This window comes from Carcharhinus amblyrhynchos, chromosome 5 (assembly GCF_965287045.1).
Source record: "Carcharhinus amblyrhynchos chromosome 5, sCarAmb.v2.hapA, whole genome shotgun sequence".
NCBI classification, from domain to species: domain Eukaryota; kingdom Metazoa; phylum Chordata; class Chondrichthyes; order Carcharhiniformes; family Carcharhinidae; genus Carcharhinus; species Carcharhinus amblyrhynchos.
Window position 1 is genome coordinate 121,766,572 of NC_137328.1, and position 24,389 is coordinate 121,790,960.

The 24,389-nt window shown below is 47.2% G+C and overlaps 1 protein-coding gene across 2 annotated transcripts in view; it reads right to left on the reverse strand.

Annotated features, from left to right (window-relative positions):
* dok7b (docking protein 7b) overlaps nt 1-24,389 on the reverse strand; it is a 73,710-nt gene that overhangs the window by 40,531 nt on the left and 8,790 nt on the right. For both annotated transcript variants that reach the window (XM_080189761.1, XM_080189760.1), the window contains exons 4-7: nt 21,704-21,904; nt 15,421-15,540; nt 7,504-7,611; nt 3,596-4,464 (exon numbers count right to left, since the gene is read on the reverse strand). In XM_080189761.1, coding sequence (XP_080045887.1) covers nt 3,596-4,464; nt 7,504-7,611; nt 15,421-15,540; nt 21,704-21,904 — 1,298 coding nt within the window. The remainder of the gene's footprint in view (nt 1-3,595; nt 4,465-7,503; nt 7,612-15,420; nt 15,541-21,703; nt 21,905-24,389) is intronic.

Sequence of the window (24,389 nt, forward strand, 5' to 3'; positions counted from 1 at the left end):
GGCAGTCACCTTGTATAATTAGCTGTGAAGCACTTTGGGATGTGCTGAGGTCATGAAAGGTGCTATAGAAATGCAGATCATTCTTTCTTAATGTACTGCGAGAGGAGCTTCGATTGGTGGGTGATGTTTGTTATCTCAGACTTCTGTTGCTGCCCATTTCGGACCTTTAATATGGCAATGTGCTTGCGGCTGCCGCTGTATTTATAGCGTGGTATGGAATCCCAAACCCCATTGTCTAAGTGTGCCAGTGTTTACACTGCTGCATTCACTTCAAATGAAACTTGGCGAGCCATGAAAGCTCAACACATTACTACAAAGCTGCCTGATGTACTGTGCGTGCACCTCTCTACCCAGCACCCAGCCCAGACCACATTGCACAGGGGATCCTGTGGGCTCAGCTTTGCACAGACAGCATGCAACTATTCACCATGTGGCTGTGCTACTGACCCCAAGGTTCTTCATCCTGCCTGTCCTTTCCAAAGTAATCTCGCTCCCCCCAACCCACCCCCTCCCATTGACCTCCCCCCCCCCCCACCCCCCCACCACACACTGGGGGAGATATTCAGCTATTGCCTGCCTGCTTCTCAACGACAAATGGGTAACAGGCAGTTGTAATTGTGCAGGAAAGTCAGGCTGGCAGAGTGTAAGCTGGTGGCAAGGTCACACAGAATTCTCATATTGTAACTGAACAAATGAGGTTCTCCATGTCTGTGAACATGTACCTGTGCGTGTCAGTGCCAGTTTGCGCACATGGACGTGATTGGACACTGGTAGATGTACGTGTGTCCATTGATTCTCATTGTCGTACAATCCTCCCTACCTGGGTTTCCACTTTGAACTTGTAGGGTGTAAATTGAGAGAGGCGGATACTCAGCGAGACCCTGGAGTCCTCATACATCAGTCGGTGAGAGTAAGCATATAGGTACAGCAGGCAGTAAAGAAGGCAAATGATACATTGGCCTTCACAGCGAGAGGATTTGAGTATAGGGATAGGGATATTTTGCTGCAATTGTATAGGGCGTTAGTGAGGCCACACCTGGAGTATTGTGTGCAGTTTTAGTGTCCTTATCTCAGGAAGGATGTCCTTGCTATAGAGGGAGTACAGCACAAGTTTGCTAGGCTGATACCTGGGATGGCAGGTCTGTCATATGAGGAGAGACTAAGTTGGTTAGGATTATATTCACTGGATTTTAGAAGAGTGAGAGGGAATCTCATAGAAACTTACAAAATTCTAACAGGGTTATATAGGGTAGATTCAGAAAGAATGTTCCCAATGGTGGGGTGAGTCCAGAATTAGGGCTCATAGTTTGAGGATAAGGGGTAAGCGTTTTAGAACTGAGGTGAGGAAAAATTTCTTCACCCAGAGGGTGGTGAATGTGTGGAATTCACTACCACAGAATGTAGTTGAGGCCAAAATGTTGTGTGATTTCAAGAAGAAATTAGATATCGCTCTTGGGGCTAAAGGGATCAAGAGAAATGGGAGAAAGGGGAGATCAGGATATTGAATTTGATGATTAGCCATGATCAGGATGAATGGTGGAGGAGTCTCGAAGGGCCGAATGGCCTATTCCTGCTTCTAGTTCTATGAATGTGCCCAGGTGATCACCTATTGTCCAAATGCAAATATTGAAAATGCACTAATATTCAAGACACTAGGTAAACAAAGGCTGGAGCTCCTCCCGCCCTGCTCCCTCTCTCTGCAGCAGAGATGCTGATGAGACATGCCCACTGCACACTCTTTGACTGCATAGAACTCACATCTCTCCCACTCCGGAAGCCAATTCAGACCGACTACAAATGGGAGAATAGCTCCAGGATCAGGGAGAGGGAGCTGCAGTAACTGGTTCCAGGGTAAAGTCTTTGCATCATAAAGACAGCTGTAGCTCAAAGCTTACAGAGAAAGAATGGGTCAAATGATTGGCTTCTATGCAGGAAATGCTATGCAATAGAATGCTTTTGGAGAATTGGATGGGGCAAAAATCTTTGCAGTAATTTGGATCAGAATGGGAGGTGTCCAATATCGCAATCACACCGGTCTAGAAAACAGTCACTGCACTTTCAACAAAAGGATGGAAGTGCCTTGAGAAATGTTGGAGTGAAAAATACAGGTGTAAACACTTTCATTGTCATGAAAATGAAGGATATTCTTTACCCGTTACATACTTCAAAGCAGGACTTCCTTTTTTTTACTCGTTCATGGGACATGGACATTACTGCTGTGCCAGCATATATTGCCCATCCCTAGTTGCCCTTGAACTGAATGCCTCACTCAGCCATTTCAGAGAACAGTTGAGAGTCAACCACATTGCTGTGGCTCTGGGGCCACATGTAGGCCAGACCAGGTAAGGATGGCAGATTTCTTTCCCTAAAGGACATCAGTGAACCATATGAGTTTTTCCGACAATGGTTTCATAGTTATCAGTAGATTCTTAATTCCAGATATATTTTATTGAATTCAAATTCCACCAGCTGCCATGATGGGATTTGAACCTGGGTCCCCAGAGCATTAGCTGAGTTTCTGGATTACTCATCTAGTGATAATACCACTAGGCCATCATCTGCCCTAAATAGCACATTTCAACAGCCCCTTTCACAACCTCAGGATTTCTCAAGAAACTTGGCAGCCAACGTGGTATTTTTTGAATGTAGTCATTAATGTCATGTAGGAAATACCAGAGTCAATTTACACACAGCAAACTCCCCCAAATCAGCAAGAGGATCATGATGTGCTGGCCTTGGAGAGGGTCCAGAGGAGGTTCACCAGAATGATCCCAGGAAAGGCTTTACACATGAGCAACATGTGAGGACTCTGAGTCTGTGTTCGATGGAATTTAGAAGGACAAGGAGGGAATCTCATTGAAACTTACAGAATACAGAAAGGCCTGGATAGAGTAGACATGGGGAGGATGTTTCCATTAGTCAGGGAGACTGGGATCCGAAGGCACAACCTCAGAGTAATGGGACAACCCTTTAAAATCTAGATGAGGAGGAATTTCTTCAGCCAGAGGGTGGTAAATCTATGGAATTCATTGCCACGGAAGGCTGTGGAGGCCAGGTCATTGAGTATATTTAAGACAGAGATAAATAGGTTCTTGGTTGGTAAGGGGATCAAAGCTTACAGGTGAAAGATGGGAGAATGGGGTTGAGAAACATATCAGCAATGAGCGAATGGAGGAGTAGAATCAATGGGCTGAATGGCCTAATTCTACTTCTATATTTTACGGTCTTAAGATCAGAAAATTAAATTTGGCTTGTTTATGGGGGACAACTTCCCTGCCCTCCTGAGGAGTGGTGTCTGCAAAATCTTTTAAATCTGCTCTCTCAGGACTCTGTTTCACACCTCATCTGAAAGATGGCACTGCCAACAGCGCAGTGCCCCCGCAGTAGTGCAGTGGGAGTGCCAGCCTAGATAATACACTTAAATAACTGGAGGACCCAAAACCACAACATCAAAGCTTTACAGCTCCAAGGACGTTGCTTGAATGGGACATTCCCAACAATACGGGGGTGGCAGGGATGAATTGCCTCTTCCTGTGCTGTATGTCCTACATAATTTGCTGCCATTATCAAGAATTACTAAGTATTTAAAGGTTACCTTGAGGCCCCCACACGTCAGGCAGGCAGTGAAGAGAGCCCGTCCCACCCCTGGGTAGGGACTGCACATCTCACAAGGGTCTGTAGATCCCATTCCTGACATCGCTGTCCCGCTGAGTGAGGGTACTTCACTCCCTGGGGCATCTGGTGTCTGCCCCTGCAGTTTTAACTGAGTCCACCTTGGCACTAAGTCCACGTACGGTTCACCAGTTGGGTCCCTGGCACCTTCCAGGACAGACGGAAAGCTTTTGCCCCTTTCTGTGCTTGCCAGTTGGCTGTCGGCCATCTCCTGAGGCACCGGGGCCTGGTCCTTTAACACGGAGGGAAGTGAAGAGACGGGGAGCGCTTCCTTCACTGCAGCAGCCTGTAGGACACTCCGGGGTGTGTCGTAGTGATGCCAGATGGAGCTGGGAACCTGATACTCAGAACCAGAAGCTGTTGGAGCCTCACAGGTGCACAGGGTCCGCTCAGCAGGCAAGTTTGAAGGGAGGCTAAGCAAGGAGCCAAACTCATCACTCTGACAGACGTCCAGACTCCCGGCGTAGGAAGAGAAGCTTCCAGAATAGGAGGAGTGGCTGGCCGTGGCAATGCCGCTGTCCGAGGAACTCTGCCGGCCCACCTCCTGCAGCTTCCGTGACCGGGGCGGCTTTGGTGGGGGCTTCGATGATCCCCGCGCGACCTCTGTGTAGAGCTTCTCCTCTGCTGGGCCCAATCCCCTAGCCGCCGCCGCAGGGCCCAGAGCATGACCCTCCTGCAGGCCACTGACTGACAGCTGCTCTGGCCACAGTGTCAGCCGGCTCCCCATACTGGCACTGTCCGACTGGCTGGTGTCTGAGGACTCAGTCGAGCTGGACAGACTCCGGTCATCCCCTAGAGCAGAAACAAAACAACAAATAAAGACATCCACCTCCAAACCACAGCGGTGAGGCCACACCTGGAATATTGTGCACAGTTTTGGTTTACAGATGCACCATAGAAAGCATTCTTTCTGGTTGTATCACAGCTTGGTATGGGCTCCTGCTCTGCCCAAGACCGCAAGGAACTACAAAAGGTCATAATGTAACCCAATCCATCACACAAACCAGCCTCCCAACCATTGACTCCGTTCACACTTTGCGCTGCTTCGGAAAAGCGGGCAGCATAAATAAGGATCCCCACAGACCCCGGACATTCTCTCTTCCATCTTCTTCCATTGGGAAAAAGATACAAAAATCTGAGGTCACGTACCAACCGACTCAAGAACAGTTTCTTCCCTGCTGCTGTCAGATTTTTGAATGGACCTACCTCACGTTAAGTTGATTTTCTCTACACCCTAGCTGTGACTGTAACACTACATTCTGCACTCCCTCCTTTCCTACTCTATGAACGGTATGTTTTGTCTGCATTGAGTGGAAGAAACAATACTTTTCACTGTATGTTAATGCACATGACAATAATAACTCCAATCAAATCAAATTTGAGGAAGGATGTAAATGCGTTGGAGATGGTTCAGAGGAGATTTACTAGTTTAATACCTGGAATGATCGGGTTGTCTGATGAGGAAAGGTTGCGCATACTTGGCTTATTTCACCCGGAGTTTAGAAGAGGAGTGACTTGATTGAAACATATTGGGAGAAAGAACAGAGGCGTAAACTATTTTTTAAATGGGGAGAGAATCTAGAAGTTGGCAACGCAAAAGGACTTGGGAGTCCTAGTTAAGGATTCTCTGAAGGCTAACTTGCAGGTTGAGTGAGCAATTTGGAAGGCAAATGCAATGTTAGCATTCATTTTGAAAGGACTAAAATACAAAAGAAAGGATGTACTACTGAGGCTTTGTAAGGCTCTGGTCAGACCACATTCGAAGTATTATGAACAATTTTAAGCCCCATATCTAAGGAAGGATGTGTTAGCCTCGGAGAGGATCCAGACGGGGATTTATGAGAATGATTTTGAGAATGAAAAGCTTGGCGTATGCAGAGCATCTGAGGATTCTGGGTCATCTTTAAAGAATGAGGAGGGATCTCATTAAAACTTACAGAATACCAAAAGGCCTGTATAATGTGGAGGTGGAGAACATGTTTCCATTCATAGAAGAGATTAGAATCCGAGGGCACAGCCTCAGAGTAAAGGGACAACCCTTCAGAACGGAGATGAGGAGGAATTTCTTCAGCCAGAGAGTGGGGAATCTCTGGAATTCATTGCCACAGAAGGCTGTAGAGGCCAGGTCATTGAGTGTCTTTAAGACAGAGATAGATGAGTTCTTGATTGGCAAGGGAATCAAACGTTATGCGGAAAAGATGGGAGAATGGGGTTGAGAAACTTATCAGCCATGGTTGAATGCGGAATAGACTCAATGGGCTGAATGGCCTAATTCTGCTCCCATATCTTATGACCTTACGAAAGATCCTGAATGGTTTTGAAGAGGAGGATGTGGAAAGGATATTTCCTCTTGTGAGTGAGTCCAGATCTAGGGGCACTGTTTCAAAATTGGGGGTTATCTCAGGAGGTAGTGGAGTTGGGGTCATTGAATACTTTTAAGGCAGAGGTAGACAGGTTCTTGTTAATTAAGGGGACCAAAGGTTATCAGGGGATAAATGGGAATGTGGAATTGAATCACAAACAGATCATCCATGGTTATACTAAATGGTGGAGCATGTTTGAGGGGCCAAATGGCCTACTTCTGCCCTGATTTTCAATATAATCTGTATAGATGAGCTCCCTGGAACTGTGTTAACAGAAATACAAGATGATCCCCCTTCCTCCCCGCCCCCCCACTGCCGCTCTTCCCCTGAACTGACGCTGGGGTAAGGATCCACAGCTGCTCCCTGGTCCCCTGTAGTGAATCTAATTGTTGTTCTAAACCCTGACAGAGTTTGGCATGGGATTATTTGATTGCAGGTGCATCATCTGACTCGTCCCACATTTACCCAACGTCTAAACAGGCTGACCTTTCAGCAGAATCACTGGATAAAACTCAGGGAAAGGGAGGGGAAAGTGCCTTTGATCAGCTCAGGATGAGAGCACTTTCCGTTGGAGTTGTAATGCAGAGTAAAACAGCAGCCAATCTGCGCACAGCAAGGACCCACAAGCAGAAAGGAGGCAGTAATGAATTAATCTGTTCTTTGTGATGTTGAATGAGGGGTAACTATTGCCCCAGAGCCCTGCTCTCCTTTCTAAGAATGCTGTGGGTTCAACATATGAGTGGCAGAGAGATGTCACTTTAAGATCTTGTCACAAAGACAATGCAGTACCCCTTCAATGGCCAAACCTTTTTTTGATTTGATGTTGATTTATTATTGTCACATGTATGGGATGGTGAAAATTATTGTTTCTTGTGCGCTATACAGACAAAGCTAAAGTTTATAAGTTTATTTATTAGTGTCACAAGTAGGTGTATATTAACACTGCAATGAAGTTACTGTGAAAATCCCCTAGTTGCCACACTCCGGCGCCTGTTCGGGTAGCACTGAGGGAGAATTTAGCATGGCCAATGTGCCTAATTGTTACGTCTTTCGTACTGTGGGAGGAAACCAGAGCACCCAGAAGAAACCCACACAGACACAGGGAGAACGTGCAGACTCCACACAGACAGTGACTCAAGGCTGGAATTGAACCTGGGCCCTTGGTGCTGTGAGGCAGCAGTACTAATCACTGTGCCACTGTACTGCCTCTGGCATACAGTTCAAAGAGTACATAGGAAAGAGGAAAAGGAGAAGATACAGAATGTAGTATTACTACTACAGCCAGAGTGCAGAGAAAGATCAACTTAATATCAGTCTAAGATTCAGTATTGCTCTCTGAAAATAGAAGCTTGAGCTGATAATATCTGATTCAGAGGAGAGAGCACTAATAGAGGAACCTCATGGCTGTTAAGTTTGATGGGGGTGGTGAGGTGGAAATTTAAAAATTGAGGCGAGACATTCCATTTACCTCCACTACTTTGTCGACTGGACTGCGATAGAAGACTCAACCGTTTCTCCAGCTCCAACGCTTCATGGCTAATCTTCTCCTCCAAGTAGGCTGGGCTCAGGCTGGGATCTACGATTCAATGGGTGACAATTACAGAATTTGCTGTAAAGATATTGTGATTACAAGAAGCAGCCAGGCTTGGTTAACATTGGCGAGAATTCTCCGATCTCTCACACCCCGCTACTGCTGCCAGTGAGGAAGGAGAATTTGGCGTTCAGCCTAATCTCCATTCACCGCAGTAGGATCGGAGAATCCCAGCTGCGGGCAAGGTTTCTGGCCATGGAGTTTCAATAATTCCCAGCACTATTATCCTGAACACTGTCTCCAATACCCCTTCCTCAAAGCCTGAGCTGTCTTAGAATGAAGAATGAGAGGAGAACTTATAGAAACATATAAGATTATAAAGGGAATACATAAGATAGAAGCAGAAAAGTTGTTTCCACTGGTGGGTGAAACTAGAACTCGGGGGCATAGCCTCAAAATAAGGGGAAGCAGATTTAGGATTGAGTTGAGGAGGAACTTCTTCACACAGAGGGTTGTGAATCTGTGGAATTCCCTGCCCAGTGTTTTTCAGCAAGGATAGAGAAATTTTTGAACAGTAAAGGAATTAAGGGTTATGGTGAGCAGGCAGGTAAATGGAGCTGAGTCCACAAAAAGATCAGCCATGATCTTATTGAATGGTGGAGCAGGCTCAAGGGGCCAGATGACCTAATCCTGCTTCTAGTTCTTATGTCCTTATTAATTCATTTGTGGGACATGGGTGTCGCTGGCTGGCCAGCATTTATTATCCACCCTTATTTGCCTTTTGAGGGCAATTGAGAGTCAACCACATTGCTGTGGCTCTGGAGTCACATGTAGGCCAGACCAGGTAAGGATGGCAGATTTCCTTCCCTAAAGGACATTAGTGAACCAGTTGGGTTTTTCCGACAATCGACAATGGTTTCATGGTCATCAGTAGATTCTTAATTCCAGATATTTTTTATTGAATTTAAATTCCACCATCTGCCATGGCAGGATTCAAACCTAGGTCCTCAGAACATTAGCTGAGTCTCTGAATTAATAGATTAGCAATAATTCCAGTAGGTTAAGATGCGGGTAGATAGGTTTTTGATAGGCAAGGGGATTAAGGGTTATGGGGAGAGGGCGGGAATGTGGAACTGAGCCACGACAGATCAGCCATGATCTTATTGAATGGCGGGGCAGGCTCGAGGGGCTAGATGGCCTACTCCTGCTCCTATTTCTTATGTTCTTATGTCCCCCATAGGGAGATATCTCAATTCTCCACATCTTAGTTTTAGCAGAAATAAAAAAAGGAATAGTGCTCCAATGGAGATTTAATTCTTTGTAACATGGCTGCGTATCGGGACACTACTATTCTCAAACAGAATGAATTTGACTGAGTAATTCACCTGGAGCTTGCACTGCAATGGGGGAGTGGTGAGGGGTGGATTGTAGCACAATGATAATGTCACAGACTTGTAATCCATAGGCCCAAGCTAATGCTCTGGTGACACAGGTCCAATTCCACTGTGGTTGTCAATAGTATTTCAGATCAATGAATGAAGAGGGGAATGGGAGGGGTATCTGGAATTGAAAGCTAGCCTCAGCAACCATGAAAATATCAGCAATAGTTTTACAAACACATCTGGTTCACCGCTGTCTTGTAGGGAAGGAAATCTGCTATCCTTCCCTGGTCTAAAATTAAAGTTTATTTAGTTGCAAGTACATTAACACTGCAGTGAAGTTACTCTGAAATTCCCCTAGTCACCACACTCCAGTGCCTGTTCGGGTCAATGCACCTAACCAGTATGTCTTTCAGATTGTGGGAGGAAGCTGGAGCACCCGGAGGAAACACACACAGACACAGGGAGAATGTCTGTTTTAATGCTGCTGGTTGCGGTATGAGTATTGGCCAGGGCACTGGGGAAAAAACCATGACTCTTCTTTGAAATAGTAGATTTTTTACATCCAGATGTGGAGACAGATAGATGGGAGTAATGACCCAAGCCGGGAATCAAACGCAGATCTCTGACGCTGTGAGGCAGCAGCGCTAACCACTGTGCCACCGTGGTTTGGCCAACATAGTAATGCCAGACCCACAGCAATGTGGTTGATTCTGAAATGGTCTAAAAGCCAGGTAGTTCAGGGGCAATAAGATTTGGACAATAATGCTGACTTTGCCAGTGACGCCCACATCCCATGAAAGGAAGTATTTTTTAAAAAGTGACTGTGTTTCAAGTGCTCGTCTAAATGGTTCTTAAAATATTGTGAATAGGGGAATAAGCTCATCTTGAATAAAAAGGTCAGACCACTGTTGTGAACAGACTGGCTTAATCTCAAACCATTGCCAGGGAGATGGGTGGTGACAGTATCTAGGAAATGGAGTTTGGAACAAGGAAACCAGGGCAATGTGTCCAAACTGTAGCTGTCACAATACCAGCCATTGGACGCTGACCCACTGGCTTCAGCTCACGTTCCAAGCGCCTGATTTCATTTCACTCCATGCACTTAAAAGGGATTGAATCCAACTTACAAAGTTACACTCGGAACACCTAAGGATACATGATCTAGCTGCGGACAAATTCATCAATCAGGAACTTCTCCATTCAGCAGGACAGAGTGTGTGGCCTGCCCCTCGGAACTATCCACTTCACTGCTTCTTCCCACCACCCTTTTCCAGGGCTGTCCATGAGCTGACCTCTAGAGGTCTATGGCAATAATCCAAATGCCTGATACTTTCCATTCTGTCCCACAGGAAAAGATCCCAAGTCTAAATTCGCCCACCTGAAGGTGCAGTTGGCAGTTGGACAAAGATTTTTATTTGCATAGCACCTTTCACATCCACTCTCCTAAGACAAGAAAGGCTGCAACCAATTAGCTAACAGCCCGCTCCCCCCGATAACAATGAGATAATGTCTGTTTCAACGATGCTGGTTGTGATATGAATGTTGGCCAGGACACTGGGGAGAAAACCCCGATTCTTCTTTGAAATAGTGGATTTTTTATGTCCAGCTGAGGGGACAGATAGATGGGGTTAATGTCTCACCCAAAAGACAGCACCCTCTGGCAGTGCAGCACTCTCTCAGTACTGTGCTGGAATGGCAGTCTGTATTAGATAGCCAAGGTGCTGCAATGGACGTGAACCCGGAACCTTCTGACTCTCAGATAAACAACACACTCTTGCTCGCACACACACCCTCCCTCGCACGCACACCCTCCCTCGCACACACATACACCCTCGCACGCGCACACACCCTCGCACGCGCACACACCCTCGCACGCGCACACACCCTCGCACGCGCACACACCCTCGCACGCGCACACACCCTCGCACACACACCCACGCCTTTCATCAGAAATGTAGTATTGGGGAAGAGTGGAAAAGACCCTATCAGACTAATTGGCCAATCTGAAATTTAAAAAAGACACACACTTCTCTTCGGCAGTCCATTGAGATCAAGGCTATCTCACTTCCACTTTGCTTTGGAGGGTCCTGAGATGGCTGATAAATCCAGTATACCATCTACAGGCTCTGCCCCATGCAGGGCGGGTAGTGCTTAAAGAGTTAGGTATACAAGATGTTTAGAAATTCACGTGCCCTCTCAATTCACCTCAGAATATTCCAGAGGTCTCTCACTGTGGTCACTGTGGAAAATGATCCTTCTCCATTTCAGTGGGTCGCAAGCCAGGGACTCCCATTAGTCAGCGAGGATGTTTGACCTCTTCAGAAATGCTTTGAAGACATTCCCTGAAGAGTTTCCACTGTCCTCCTGGGAGTGCCTTGCCGGGCCCGAGTTCCAAGCAGAGCAGTTGCTTTGGGGCACTGATGTTGGCCGGCCAATGCAGGCAGACCTGGTTTCGGGTGATTAGCCTCGCGGTGTTGGATGCGTTGGTTTGAGACAGTATGCTGCTTTTCTTGCCACAGGACTTGGAATATCTGATGAAGGCATCGCTGGGGATATTCTTCCAATTCCTTTGAGGTAGGTTGTCCAAATCTGTGAAGTGCGTAGGAGCTGCTGCTCCATAAACCATCGCCTTAATGTCTTTGTTTTATAGATCCGAACCCTCAAAGGGTCAGAACAAAGCCCAATCCATCACCCAAACCAGCCTCCCATCCATTGACTCTGTCTACACTTCTTAATTAAGGACCCCAAGCATCCCGGACAGCCTCTCTTCCATCTTTTTCCATCAGGAAAAAGATACAAAAGTCTGAGGTCATGTACCAACTGACTCAAGAACAGCTTCTTCTCTGCTGCTGTCAGACTTTTGAATGGACCTACCTCCCATTAAATTGATCTTTCTCTACACCCTAGCTATGACTGTAACACTACATTCTGCACTTCCTCATTTCCTTCTCTATGAATAGTATGCTTTGCCTGTAGAGCGTGCAGAATGTATACTAATACATGTGACTGTTTTATTTTTATTCATCCGTGGGACATGGGTGTCGCTGGCTAGCCAGCATTTATTGCCCATCCCTAGTTACCCTTTGGAGGGCAGTTGAGAGTCAAGCACATTGCTGTGGCTCTGGAGTCACATGTAGGCCAGACCAGGTAAGGATGGCAGATTTCCTTCCCTAAAGAACATTAGTGAACCAGATGAGTTTTTCCAACAATTGACAATGGTTTCATGGTCATCAGTAGATTCTTAATTCCAGATATTTTGTGTTGAATTCAAATTCTATCATCTGCCGTGACAGGATTTGAACCTGTGTCCCCAGAACATTAGCTGAGTTTCTGGATTAACAGTCTAATGATAATACCACTAGGCCATCACATCCCCTGCGCAGTGTCTCAGAGATCCCGTGCACAGTGTCCCAGAGATCCCCCTGCGCAGTGTCCCAGAGATCCCCCTGCACAGTGTCCCAGAGATCCCCCTGCACAGCGTCCCAGAGATCCCCCTGCACAGCGTCCCAGAGATCCCGTGCACAGTGTCCCAGAGATCCCCCTGCGCAGTGTCCCAGAGATCCCCCTGCGCAGTGTCCCAGAGATCCCCCTGCACAGCGTCCCAGAGATCCCCCTGCACAGCGTCCCAGAGATCCCCCTGCACAGCGTCCCAGAGATCCCCCTGCACAGCGTCCCAGAGATCCCCCTGCACAGCGTCCCAGAGATCCCCCTGCACAGCGTCCCAGAGATCCCCCTGCACAGCGTCCCAGAGATCCCCCTGCACAGCGTCCCAGAGATCCCCCTGCACAGCGTCCCAGAGATCCCCCTGCACAGCGTCCCAGAGATCCCCCTGCACAGCGTCCCAGAGATCCCCCTGCACAGCGTCCCAGAGATCCCCCTGCACAGTGTCCCAGAGATCCCCCTGTACATTCTCTTGCTCCCAGGTGAGAGATATGATGTTGTGCAGCTGTGTCAGAGGTGTATCCCCACTGTGTTTTAGACTTTCAGCAGAGATTCCATCTGTGCGAGAGGGCTTTATGTTTTCCAACTGTTGAATAGCCTTTTCAACCAATTTGGTTCGATTTGATTTATTATTGTCACATGTATTAGTATGCAGTGAAAAATATTGTTTCTTGGGCGCTATACAGACAGAGCATACCATTCATAGAGAAGGAAAGGAGAGAGAGCAGGATGTAGTGTTACAGCCTTGGCTAAGGCGTAGAGACAGATACCTTGCTCCAGAACAGGGTAGTGCCAAGGCTGACCTGGGGAGGCATTGAGGGCTGGCATTGTGGACTTTCAAGTCAAAGACAGAATCTTGATTGAGGAGTTTTTCATAATATTCTCTCCAGCAAAGCTCTGACTGCCTCCCTGTCCAGGATGAGTCCTTGGCCTTGCTTGGCTCTCTCATTTACACATTAATCCTTTACACTCTCTCTCCCTTCAACAGAAGCTATCCAATGGCCACCTCAATTTGCTGACACCATCAGGAAGGCTGTTCCACTTACTCATCACCCTCTTGAGTGAAGCTCTTTAACTCTAAGCTTTTCCTCTCTCTGAGTTACATGTGTGCGAATTCTTTCCCAGGGGAATTTGCTTCGAAAAGAGGAACAATAAAAATGTAGAAGGAGCAAACCAGGAAAATGGGATTGGGCCGAGATAATAGGATTCGCTGTTACTGTTGAGGGAACTGAGTATACCGTCTGCGGTCACCAAAAGAGCAATTGCTGGAAAATCTCAGCAGGTCTGGCAGCAGCTGTAAGAAGAGAAAGGAGCTGATGTTTCAAGTCGAGATGATCCTTTGTCAAAGCTAAAAGGCATAGAAAGTGGGAGATATTTATACTGCAGGGTGAGGGAATGAAAGATGAGTCATGGTGACAGAAATCAGGGGAAAGGCTGCTAATGGCAGCCCATAGAGGGAATAGAAGGTGTCAATGGCCAAACAGCAGAAATCAGAGGGTAAACCGTGACAGTTGAAGACGTGGGGGCAAAGGGGGTGGGAGAGAGGTAAAATTGAGAAAAGGCGGGGGGGAATGGGGAAGCAAAAGAGGAGAAAAGGTAAGGAAAGGGGAATAAAATAGGGGGAAAGTGCAGGGGTGGAAAGAAAAAAAAAGAAAGACAATAAAGGAATAAGGTAGATTCTGTGGTGGGGTTTGCACAATAGAATGATTTGAGGCACCAGAGAGCCCCACGTGATTCTCCCCTCACTCCTGAATGACTCTACCTCGCCGAAGCTAAAATGGGATTAGAAAGTGCAATGTCCTCCTTCACCAACTTTTAACCCTGATCACTGGACATTACCCAACGTAGAAAGATGACCCCATTCTACATCTACAAGTATTTCATATTCTATGAAGAAAATTATTCTTCCAAATCTTCCCTTCAGTTATAATTCTGCATTAATGCTGCTCAATATCACCAAATAGTCTGTGTGCAATTAGGACCCTGACCTTCCAGTTGCTTGCCATTTTAACACAGAATCCTGCTCCCATGCCCACATGTCTGTCCTTGGCCTGCTGCAATGTTCCAGTGAAGCTCAATGCAACCTGAAGGAACAGCATCTCCTCTTCCAGCTCGGCACTTCACAGTCTTCCGGTCTCAACATCGAATTCAACAACTTCGGGTGATTGTTTCCACACCACCTCAACCCTTTTGTTTTCATTTTCTTTAATTATTAACTGTTCTTTACCTTTTATTTCTTTATTTTCTTCCCCCACTCTTTCCCCTATTTTATCCCCCTTTGTTTCCCATTCCCCTTTTCTCAATTTCACCTCTCTCCCATCCATTCCCCCCTTCTCCCACATCTTCACCTGTCACAGTTTACCCTCTGATTTCAGCTTCTCTGCCATTTGGTCATTCACATCCTCTATTCTCTCTCTGGACTGCCATTAGCAGTCTATCCCCTTGTTTCTGTGGCTATGACTCATCTTTCATTCCCTCACCCTGCAGTATAAATATCTCCCACTTTCTACACCTTTTAGCTTTGACAAAGGGTCATCTGGACTCGAAACGTCAACTCTTTTCTATCCTTATAGACGCTGCCAGACCTGCTGAGATTTTCCAGCATTTTCTCTTTTGGTTTCAGATTCCAGCATCTGCAGTAATTTGTTTTTATCACAAAATATTATTCTACATTTACCTGATCCCCCCATTATCCTTTCCTATATCAGTGATGGGAACTAATTTTTCAAGTCACTCACAGGAGAAGTGGCACGGTGGCATAGTGGTTAACACTGCTGCCTCACAATGCCAGGGTCCCAGGTTCAATTCCAGCCTTGAATCACTATTTGTGTGGAGTTTGCACATTCTTTCCGCGCCAGCGTGGCCCAAACTCAATTGCTCTCCTCTCTTCCCCTCCTTCCCTCATCTACTCAATCCCTTCCCTCTCGCTTTCTGACCCTCCTCCTCCACTCTGTCCCTTCCCTCCTCTCCCGTGAGTTAGGGATTGGGAGCCATCGCCTTGCTGGTTCCCTGCGGAGTCCCCGATATTAACCTGGTAGGACCGGTCGCAACCCGAAGGGTCCTTTGGTCGGAGAGATCCCACGGACGATGCAGTCGAAGAGGAAACTGATCCGCTCGCCCTCAGTGCAGGAAAGGCAGAAAACACCAGCCCCTGGCGGAGAAACACAAAGCAAAAAAAAAACTAAGAAACAAACATTATTTATTCGTCACAAGTAAGGCTTACGTTAACACTGCAATGAAGTTACTGTGAACATCCCCTAGTCGCCATAGTCTAGTGCTTGTTTGGGTACACCAAGGGAGAATTTCGCATGGCCAATGCACCTAATTGGCACATGTTTCAGACTGTGGGAGGAAACCAGAACACCTGGAGGAAACCCATGCAGACACGGAGAGAACATGCAGACTCCACACAGACAGTGACCCAAGCTGGGAATCAAACCCGGGTCCCTGGCACTATGAGGCAGCAGTGCTAACCACCGTGCCATCTGGTGACCAAGCAGGCACATTAACTAAATTTTCCAATCCTGCCTGCCGAGGGACAGGAAATTCTTGCCCAACGAATCATTGACTGATCTGTCAAACGTTTCATCCTACCTGCAACGATTCCCACCACAGGCTGGATCGGACTGTGTTACTGTACCTTTAGGGTAGTGTTATACAGTGAGATTGTGACTAATTTAATTGCATTGGAAGTGGGGGGTGTGGGGGGGTTTCAAAGTAGGTGAGGTGGAACCAGTCAAGGGCAGTGGAGCCTGGCTCTTGGAACTCCTTGCGTTACTGGAACTGTCTATCGCTGCCCACCCCGGCTCTCAATCACTCGCTCACCAGCTACAGCCATCTGGCTCCAACATGAAGTCCACAACTTCAAACACCTTGGTCAAGGAACTGCGCCGATCTTTCACCACCCACGGCAAACCTTTCGCCACCCACGTCGTACCAGAAGTACTTGTCTCGGACGGTGGAAAAGCGTTCACAAGTGGCGGCACGGTGGCACAGTGGTTAGCGCTGCTGCCTCACAGTGCCAGGGACCTGGGTCCAATTCGCAGCTTTGGTCACATGTTCTCCCCATGCCTGCGTGAGTTTCCTCCGGGTGCTCCAGTTTCCTCCCACATTCCAAAGATGTGCAGTTAGGTGGATTGGCCATGATAAACTGCCCCTTAGTTAGGGTAAATATGTGTGGTTAAAGTAAAATAAAGTACAGTTTATTTATTAGTCACAAGTAAGGCTTATATTAACACTACAATGAAGTTACTGTAAAATTGCCCCAGTCGCCACAGTCCGGCTCCTGTTCGGATCAATGCGCCTAACCAGCAGGTCTTTCAGAGTGTCTGAGGAAGCCAGAGCACCAGAAGAAAACCCACACAGACATGGGGAGAATGTGCAACCTCCATACAGACTGTGATTCAAGCCGGGAATTGAATCTGGGTCCCTGGCGCTGTGAGGCGGGGATAGGGCCCTGAATGGGATTGTCGTTGATGCAGACTCATTGGGCCAATCAGCCTCCTTCTGCACTGTAGGACTCTATGATCTATGATTCTAACTGGCGAATTCCAGAAATTCATGACATTTAATGGAATAAAGTATATCCGAACTGCACCATATCACCCCTCTGTTCAAATGGATTGGCCGAACACACAGTTTAACTTTCCAAGACTAATATGAAGGAACAATCATTGGTGTCACTAGCGACTAAGATAGCATGGTTCCCGTCAGCCTACAGAACCACCCTGGATACCACCACTACAACAGCTCCAGCTGAGTTGCTGATGGGTCGATGCTTGAGAACCAGGTTGAGCCTGGAAGTTCCGAATTTGGTGGGGTGGACGGAGACAAGACAGAGTTGTCAGAAAAGGAACATAAGAACATAAGAACATAAGAAATAGGAGCAGGAGTAGGCCAACTAGCCCTTCGAACCTGCCCCACCATTCAATAAGATCATGGCTGATCTGTCGTGGCTCAGTTCCACATTCCCGCCCTCTCCCCATAACCCTTAATCCCCTCTCTTATCAAAAACGAACCATGATTTGTCAGAAGTAGAAAGAGCATTTAAGATAGACGGTCCAGATTTTGGAAATAATTTTGAAAGCGGAGTAGGTTGGACCTCAGGGGTTTTTGTAGCCGGGACGGGACCATTGTCCTATGAAGTGAAAGTGCGGGACAAGTTTTGGTAGAAACCCGTAGATCGTCTGTGGAGACAGGACCCGGCACAAGAGGTGGTGTTGTCGCACGATCCAATTGTGCAACCAAGTAGGGTTGTTTATCTAAGGAGTGAAGTGGCTGATCAGCCAATGGCAGGCCAAGACTCTGCTCCCAGTGAAACCAAGGAAATAGTGGGACGTTTTGTGCTGGAACCAGGAAAGAGTCCAAGTGAAGCAAATCCAACCCAAATTACCTCAACAGTTAAACCTCAACCCGTTGATCTATGTCACTCCTGCAGAAAGAGACAGTCCGCTGGCAGACTGAGTGCCTGATAAACTGTTAAAAATGGTCATAGAATCCCTACAGTGCAGAAGGAGGCCATTTGGCCCATCAGTCTGCACCGGCCACAATGCCACCCAGACCCCATCCCCATAACCCCATGTTAGTCCCCCTGACACTACGAGGCAATTTAGCATGGCCAATCCACCTAATAGCACATCTTTGGAATGTGGGAAGAAACCAGAGCACCCGGAGGAAACCCACGCAGACATGGGGAGAATGTGCAAACACCACAGACAGACAATGACCAAACTGGGAATTGAACCTGGATCCCCGGCGCTATGAGGCAGCAGTGCTAACCATCATGCCACTGTGCTGCCCCATGTTCATTAATGCTGATGTTTTGGAAGTTATTTATGTGTTGTATAATAAGGGGGATGGATGGAGGGGGAGCTGGCCCCTTTAAGGGATGTAATTGGGAGGGTCATGTGACCCGATTGCGCAATGGGGAACGAGGGTGGGTATCTCGTTGCAGGGCGCGGGCTTTTGTAGCCAGATTGATCACAGAGCTGGAAGCGTTAACATTGTGGAGGATCTCTATATTTATCTGCTTGTAAATAAACCATTTTAGCTCGTCCTAATAACTGCTGGTCGCCAATCCCTGTAATCACTACAACCAAGTATCCGCGCCTCCTGCACATTTTCCTAGAAAACAGGTTTCAGAGTGAAAGCTGTACGGTCCCAGCAGGCCACGTGTCTGGGTGACAAGATGAGCATTGCATCCCAGTGAGCCACTGTAACCCCGGACACTCGGCAGCCTTTGGAATGGCTGGAATGCAGCTCCGCAATGCCAAGCAGCTGTTTATCGGCTGGGAGTCAAAGCCTGTGGAGACAGGGGGAGGGGGGGGATGCAGTGTCGGCTGGTCATAAATATAGTCTTATCATTAATAACCGTTCTCCCAAAGGAAAACTGTGCAGGTCTTGGGATTAGTTCCGTTTTCCCCGCAGTTATCCCGAATTTTCCAATCTGGAGAATAAGCATGGTGCCAGGTGGGAAAGTCGATGTGATTCCTGCTGGATCAGAGGTACCCGCCCCACTTTCTGCTTTCAGCACATTTGACTCACTTCAAACAAAAAGAAACTCTCACAGGAGCACCGGGCAGTCCAGTTCCTGAGAGATGTCACGCAGGGCCAGACAATGGGGCATTAGCCCTGATCCTCTGCAAGCCACTTTAAGATCAGCATCTCCTGCAAGATCCTGCACAAACAGCATCTTAATCCCTTTCTGGGCAGGGCTCAGTGCACACAACAGGCTTGTGAGCTTCCAAACTGCACTCTCACCCACAGATCTCAGAATCAATCCATCTGCCTTTATACAGCAAATGCTGGAAAACTCTCAGCAGGTCTGACAGCATCTGTGAAGGGAGGCTAGAGCCAACGTTTCGAGTCTGGATGACCCTTTGCCAGCTCTTTGAAGTGTGGGAGGAAACCAGAGCACCCACAGGAAGCCTAAGCGGACATGGGGAGAACGTGCAGACTCCGCACACACAGTCATCCAAGCTGGGAATCGAACCCGGGTCCCGGGTGCTGTGAGGCAGCAGTGCTGACCACTGTGCCATCCAAACTATTCCAGAAGATGTCAGAATATATAATCTGCCCAATACCCTTTTCAGCCTAGTAAGCAGCTTTACTTACAAGTCAAATTATTTATAACAGTAATCGACATAAGTGGCATCAGGCTAATTGCAGATGTGTGAAGCGAGTTGAGTTGATAATGGATTAAACAAACACGTCAGCCCAGATTCCTTTGCAGCTGTCACTGTGCAGTGAACAGCAAATTGCACTTATGTCAAGATGCTTCACAGAAGAGTTAGCCAACAAAATGTGATACAAAGCCAAGCCTGAAGATATTAGGAAAAGTGTGACCAACAGCTTGGCTTGAAGGAGCGTCTGTAAGGTGGTGAGCGAGAGAGGAGCACAGTGGCACAGTGGTCAGTACTGCCAACTCACAGCATCAGGGACCCTGGTTCGATTCCCGGTTTGGGTCACTGTCTGTGTGGATTCTGCACGTTCTGCCTGTGTCAGCATGGGTTTCATCCAGGTGCTCCGGTTTCCTCCCACATTCTGAAAGACGTGCTGGTTAATTGCATTGACCTGAACAGGCGCCGAACTGTGGCAACTAGGGGAATTTCTTTGTCGCAGTGTTAGTGTAAAGCCTTACTTGTGACTAATAAATTAACTTCAACATTTTTCCTCCTACACTCCAAAGATGTACAAGGTAGGTTGATTGGCCATACTAAATTGACCTTTAATGTCAGTGGGATTAGCAGAGTAAATATGTGAGGTTACGGGAATAGAGCCTGGGTGGGTCTGTTGTCAGTGCAGGCTTGATGGGCTGAATGGCCTCCTTCTGCACTGCAGGGATTCTCTGGTTCTATGAGAGAGAGGATGGATCGAGAGAGAGAGAGAGCAATTAAAATCACACAGATATAGACCCTTGATCACATTACAGTAACTCGGTAATTCAATGAGGTGTTCTTGTCTTGTTTCTTGGTACATTGATGTTCAACTTGGGCATCAAAACTTTAGCCCATTGAAAGAAAGGGGAAGGTATCACAGGATCTTTCATGTCCACCCTATTTGAACCCAAAGGACAGCTCTCTCCAACACAACCGCAAGATATCAAGACAAAACCTGTGAGAACATATCTCTACCAGCTCCAAGGCAGTGAGAATGCTTTCTCATCCTTGACATCCAATTGGAGGCCTCACTGGATCCTGAACTTCCTAACTCAAAGACCACAATCAGTAAGGATAGGCAACAACACCTCCTCCACGATCATCCTCAACACCGATGCCCCACAAGGCTGTGTTCTCAGCCCCCTACTATCCTCCTTACACACCTATAACTGTGTGGCCAAATTCCCCTCCAATTCGATTTTCAAATTTGCTGACAACACCAACGTAGTGGGTCAGATCTCAAGCAATGACGAGACAGAGTACAGAAATGAGATAAAGAAACTGGTGAACTGGTGCGGCAGCAATAATCTCCCTTTATGTCAACAAAATGAAGGAGATTGTAATCGACTTCAGGAAGCGTAAAGGAAAACATGCTCTTGTCTAAATCAACAGGGACGAAGTAGAAAGAATCGAGAGCTTCAAGTTTTTATGTGTCCAGATCACCAACAACCTGTCTTGTCCTGGTCCCCCTATGCCGAAACTATAGTTAAGAAAGCCCATCAACGCCTCTACTTTCTCAGAAGACTAAGGAAATTTGGCATGACAGCTATGACTCTCACCAACTTTTACAGATGCACCATAGAAAGCATCCTTTCTGGTTGTATCACAGCTTGGTATGGCTCCTACTCTTTCCAAGACCACAAGGAAGTACAAATGGTCAGGAATGTAACCCAATCCATCATGCAAACCAGTCTCCCATCCATTGATTCTATCTACACTTCCCACTGCCTTGGCAAAGCAGCCAGCATAATTAAGGATCCTATGCACCCCGGACATTTTCTCTTCCACCTTCTTCCGTCGGGAAAAGGATACAAAAATCTAGATCACGTACCAACCGACCCAAGAATAGCTTCTTCCCTGCTGCTGTCAGACTTTTGAATGGACCTACCTTATATTAAGTTGACCTTTCTCTACAATCTAGCTATGACTGTAACTCTCTCCTTCTCTATGAATGGTATGCTTTGTCTGTATAGCGTGCAAGAAACAATACTTTTCATTGTATGTTAATACATGTGACAATAATAAATCAAATCAAATCAAACATGCAACCAATGAGCTTGGCCGGTGGGTAGGAGGTGAACCCTCCCCCACAACCAGGAGCTCAGCATCAGAAAGCCACCCCCAGAAGTGGAATATGAGAAGGTGCAGAATACTTACAAATACCACACCGTGAGCCACCTTCAAAGACAAAGCCATTGGGAATGGCTCCATAGCGCCTCATGTCGGAGAGTTTCCACTGGCCAATGATGGTCGGGGGAACGTCCCTCACCAACACAAAGATGTTGTTGCAGAAATGGAGAGTTGCGGGTCCGCTTTCCAGCTTGGTGCCAGGTAGCACGGAAACATGGAATCTGTGAACTGGGAACACAAGACAACACCATGGAGACCATTTCAGGTTCTTCCACAATACCAGTGACTGACACTCACCATCCACAAGTCAGCCTTTACCACCCTCTGAGAACTTGCTGCTCTTTTGCTTCCGAGGTTCGGCTGTCACGTCTTAATCCAGGCTGCAAGCTCTGAAATTCCACAGCTGAAACTCCTCCTTTAGCCACCTGTCCCATAACCTCTCCTTTGTTTCAGTGTTAACATCTGTCTGAATCACTCTCCTGGGATGCTTTACTCGGTTAAAAGCAGAAATCATTGCAAGTTGTTGTTGACTATCCTTAACGAAAATCTTTTTTGCTACATCATTGTGGCCCAGATGATTGCCACAGGGAAAGCAATAGAACAAAAGGAGACTGAGCCACCCTCCAGAGGTACTTTACTGTAGATGGAGGGAGAAGCACCTATGGCAATCCTGTGAACCTAAGGACAGGGTCGTTGAGTGATTGATGATACAGAAGGAGTCAGTTTGAAGTTTATTTATCAGTGTCGCAAGTAGGTTCACATTCACACAGCAATGAAGTTACTGTGAAAATCCCCTAGTCGCCACACTCCGGTGCCTGTTTGGGTACACTGAGGGAGAATTTAGCACGGCCAATGCACCTAACCAGCACGTCTTTCGGACTGTGGGAGGAAACTGGAGCTCCTGGAGGAAATTCACGCAGACACGGGGAGAATGTACAAACTCTGCACAGACTGTGACTCAACCCAGATCCCTCGCACTGTGAGGCAGCAGTGCTAACCACTGTGCCACCATGCTGCCCATTGGCCCATCAGGCCTCTGCCGCCTCTCTCTAAGGCGGTGCTGTCAATCCCCTTCCCCATGGCCCCGCCGTTTATTTCCTGTCAGTGTCCACCTTTATGAGGTGACATACATGGTGACACAGCACGTTGGTTAGGTGAGTCAGCCATGCTAAATTCTCCCTCAGTGTACCTGAACAGACGCTGCAGTGTGGAGACTCAGGGATTTTCACAGTGACTTCATTAGACAGTTAATATAAGCCTACTTGTGACACTAATAATCTTTAAACTTATGAAGCCATTCAGATGGAGATCAGTGATCACATTACTGAAGCCAACCCCTGCACGAGGGGATATCACTGCGCCCACTACTTCTGGGATCACTAGAATCGACCCCAACCCCCAGACCCACCCTGCCCCTCTTATGAAGTATAGCAAGAAAAGAGGGATAAATAAGTCCTTCTCTGGCTTTGGAAATGTAACTAGCAGGATGTCACAGGGATCAGTCCTCAGACCTCAACTGTTCACAATCCATATAAATGATCTGTAAGCAGGGATAGAGTGTAACAGCACAATGGAGTCAGAATGATTGAATGGTTTCAAGAAGGAGATAGATATACTCCTGGTTAAAAAAAGGGTGGAGGGGATATGTGGAACAGGTGGGGAGGTGGATTTGACAAAGGGTCATTTGGTCTCGAAATGTTAGCTCCTTTCCCTACAAATGCTGCCAGGCCTGCTGAGATTTTCCAGCATTTTCTCTTTCGGTTTCAGATTCAAGCATCCGCAGTAATTTGCTTTTATCCAGAAGACCAGCACAATCTGACTGAATGGCAGAGCAGGCTCAAAGGGCTGAAAACTCCTAATTCCTATGTCCCTCCTGATGCCCCAGTGTACACCCTCAGCAACTGAGAAGATCAACGTGATTTGCCCTTCTACTAAGAATTCAAGATCGTCAGATTTAGAGGCAGGAGAAGACGTTCAGCCCCTGATGCCTGCTCCATCAGTCAGTCAGTCATGGCTAGTGTGATTGTGACCCTAACTCTACTTTCCTGCCTAACGCCCACACCCCAGGGCTGCCTTATCAATCAAAAATCTGTCTAACCCAGCCTGGAATATATTCAGCGTGTGTGCATTTATTCCCGTCACAAGTAGGCTTGTGTTAATACTGCAATGAAGTTATTGTGAAAACCCCCCAGTCGCCACACTCTAGCGCCTGTTCGGATAACACTGAGGGAGAATTTAGCATGGCCAATGCACTTAAACTAGCACATCTTTCAGACTGTGGGAGGAAACTGGGGCATCTGGAGGAAACCCACACAGACATGGGGAGGATGAGCAAACTGCACAGACAGTGACCCAAGCCAGGAATTGAGCCCAGATCCCTAGCATTGTGAGGCAGCAGTGCTAACCACTATGCCACCAACAATCTAGCAGTCACTGCTCTCCAGGGAAGAGAGTTTTATGAACCAGTGATCCTCTGAAAGAAGAATTCTTCCTCACTTCCCTCTTTAAAACTGTCTCTTAATTCTAAATCCCCCAGAGGGGGAACATCCTCTCAGCATCCACCCTGTCAGGACCCCTCAGATTCTCAGCTCACTGTTCAGAACAGCAGCAAGGGAGGAGGAGCTGACGAGCGATTGCAGGAAGGTTCCACGCAGGACAGGGGAATAAAAGGTCCCCTTGCACCGGGTGAAGTCCAATGCTGCCGAGATTGATT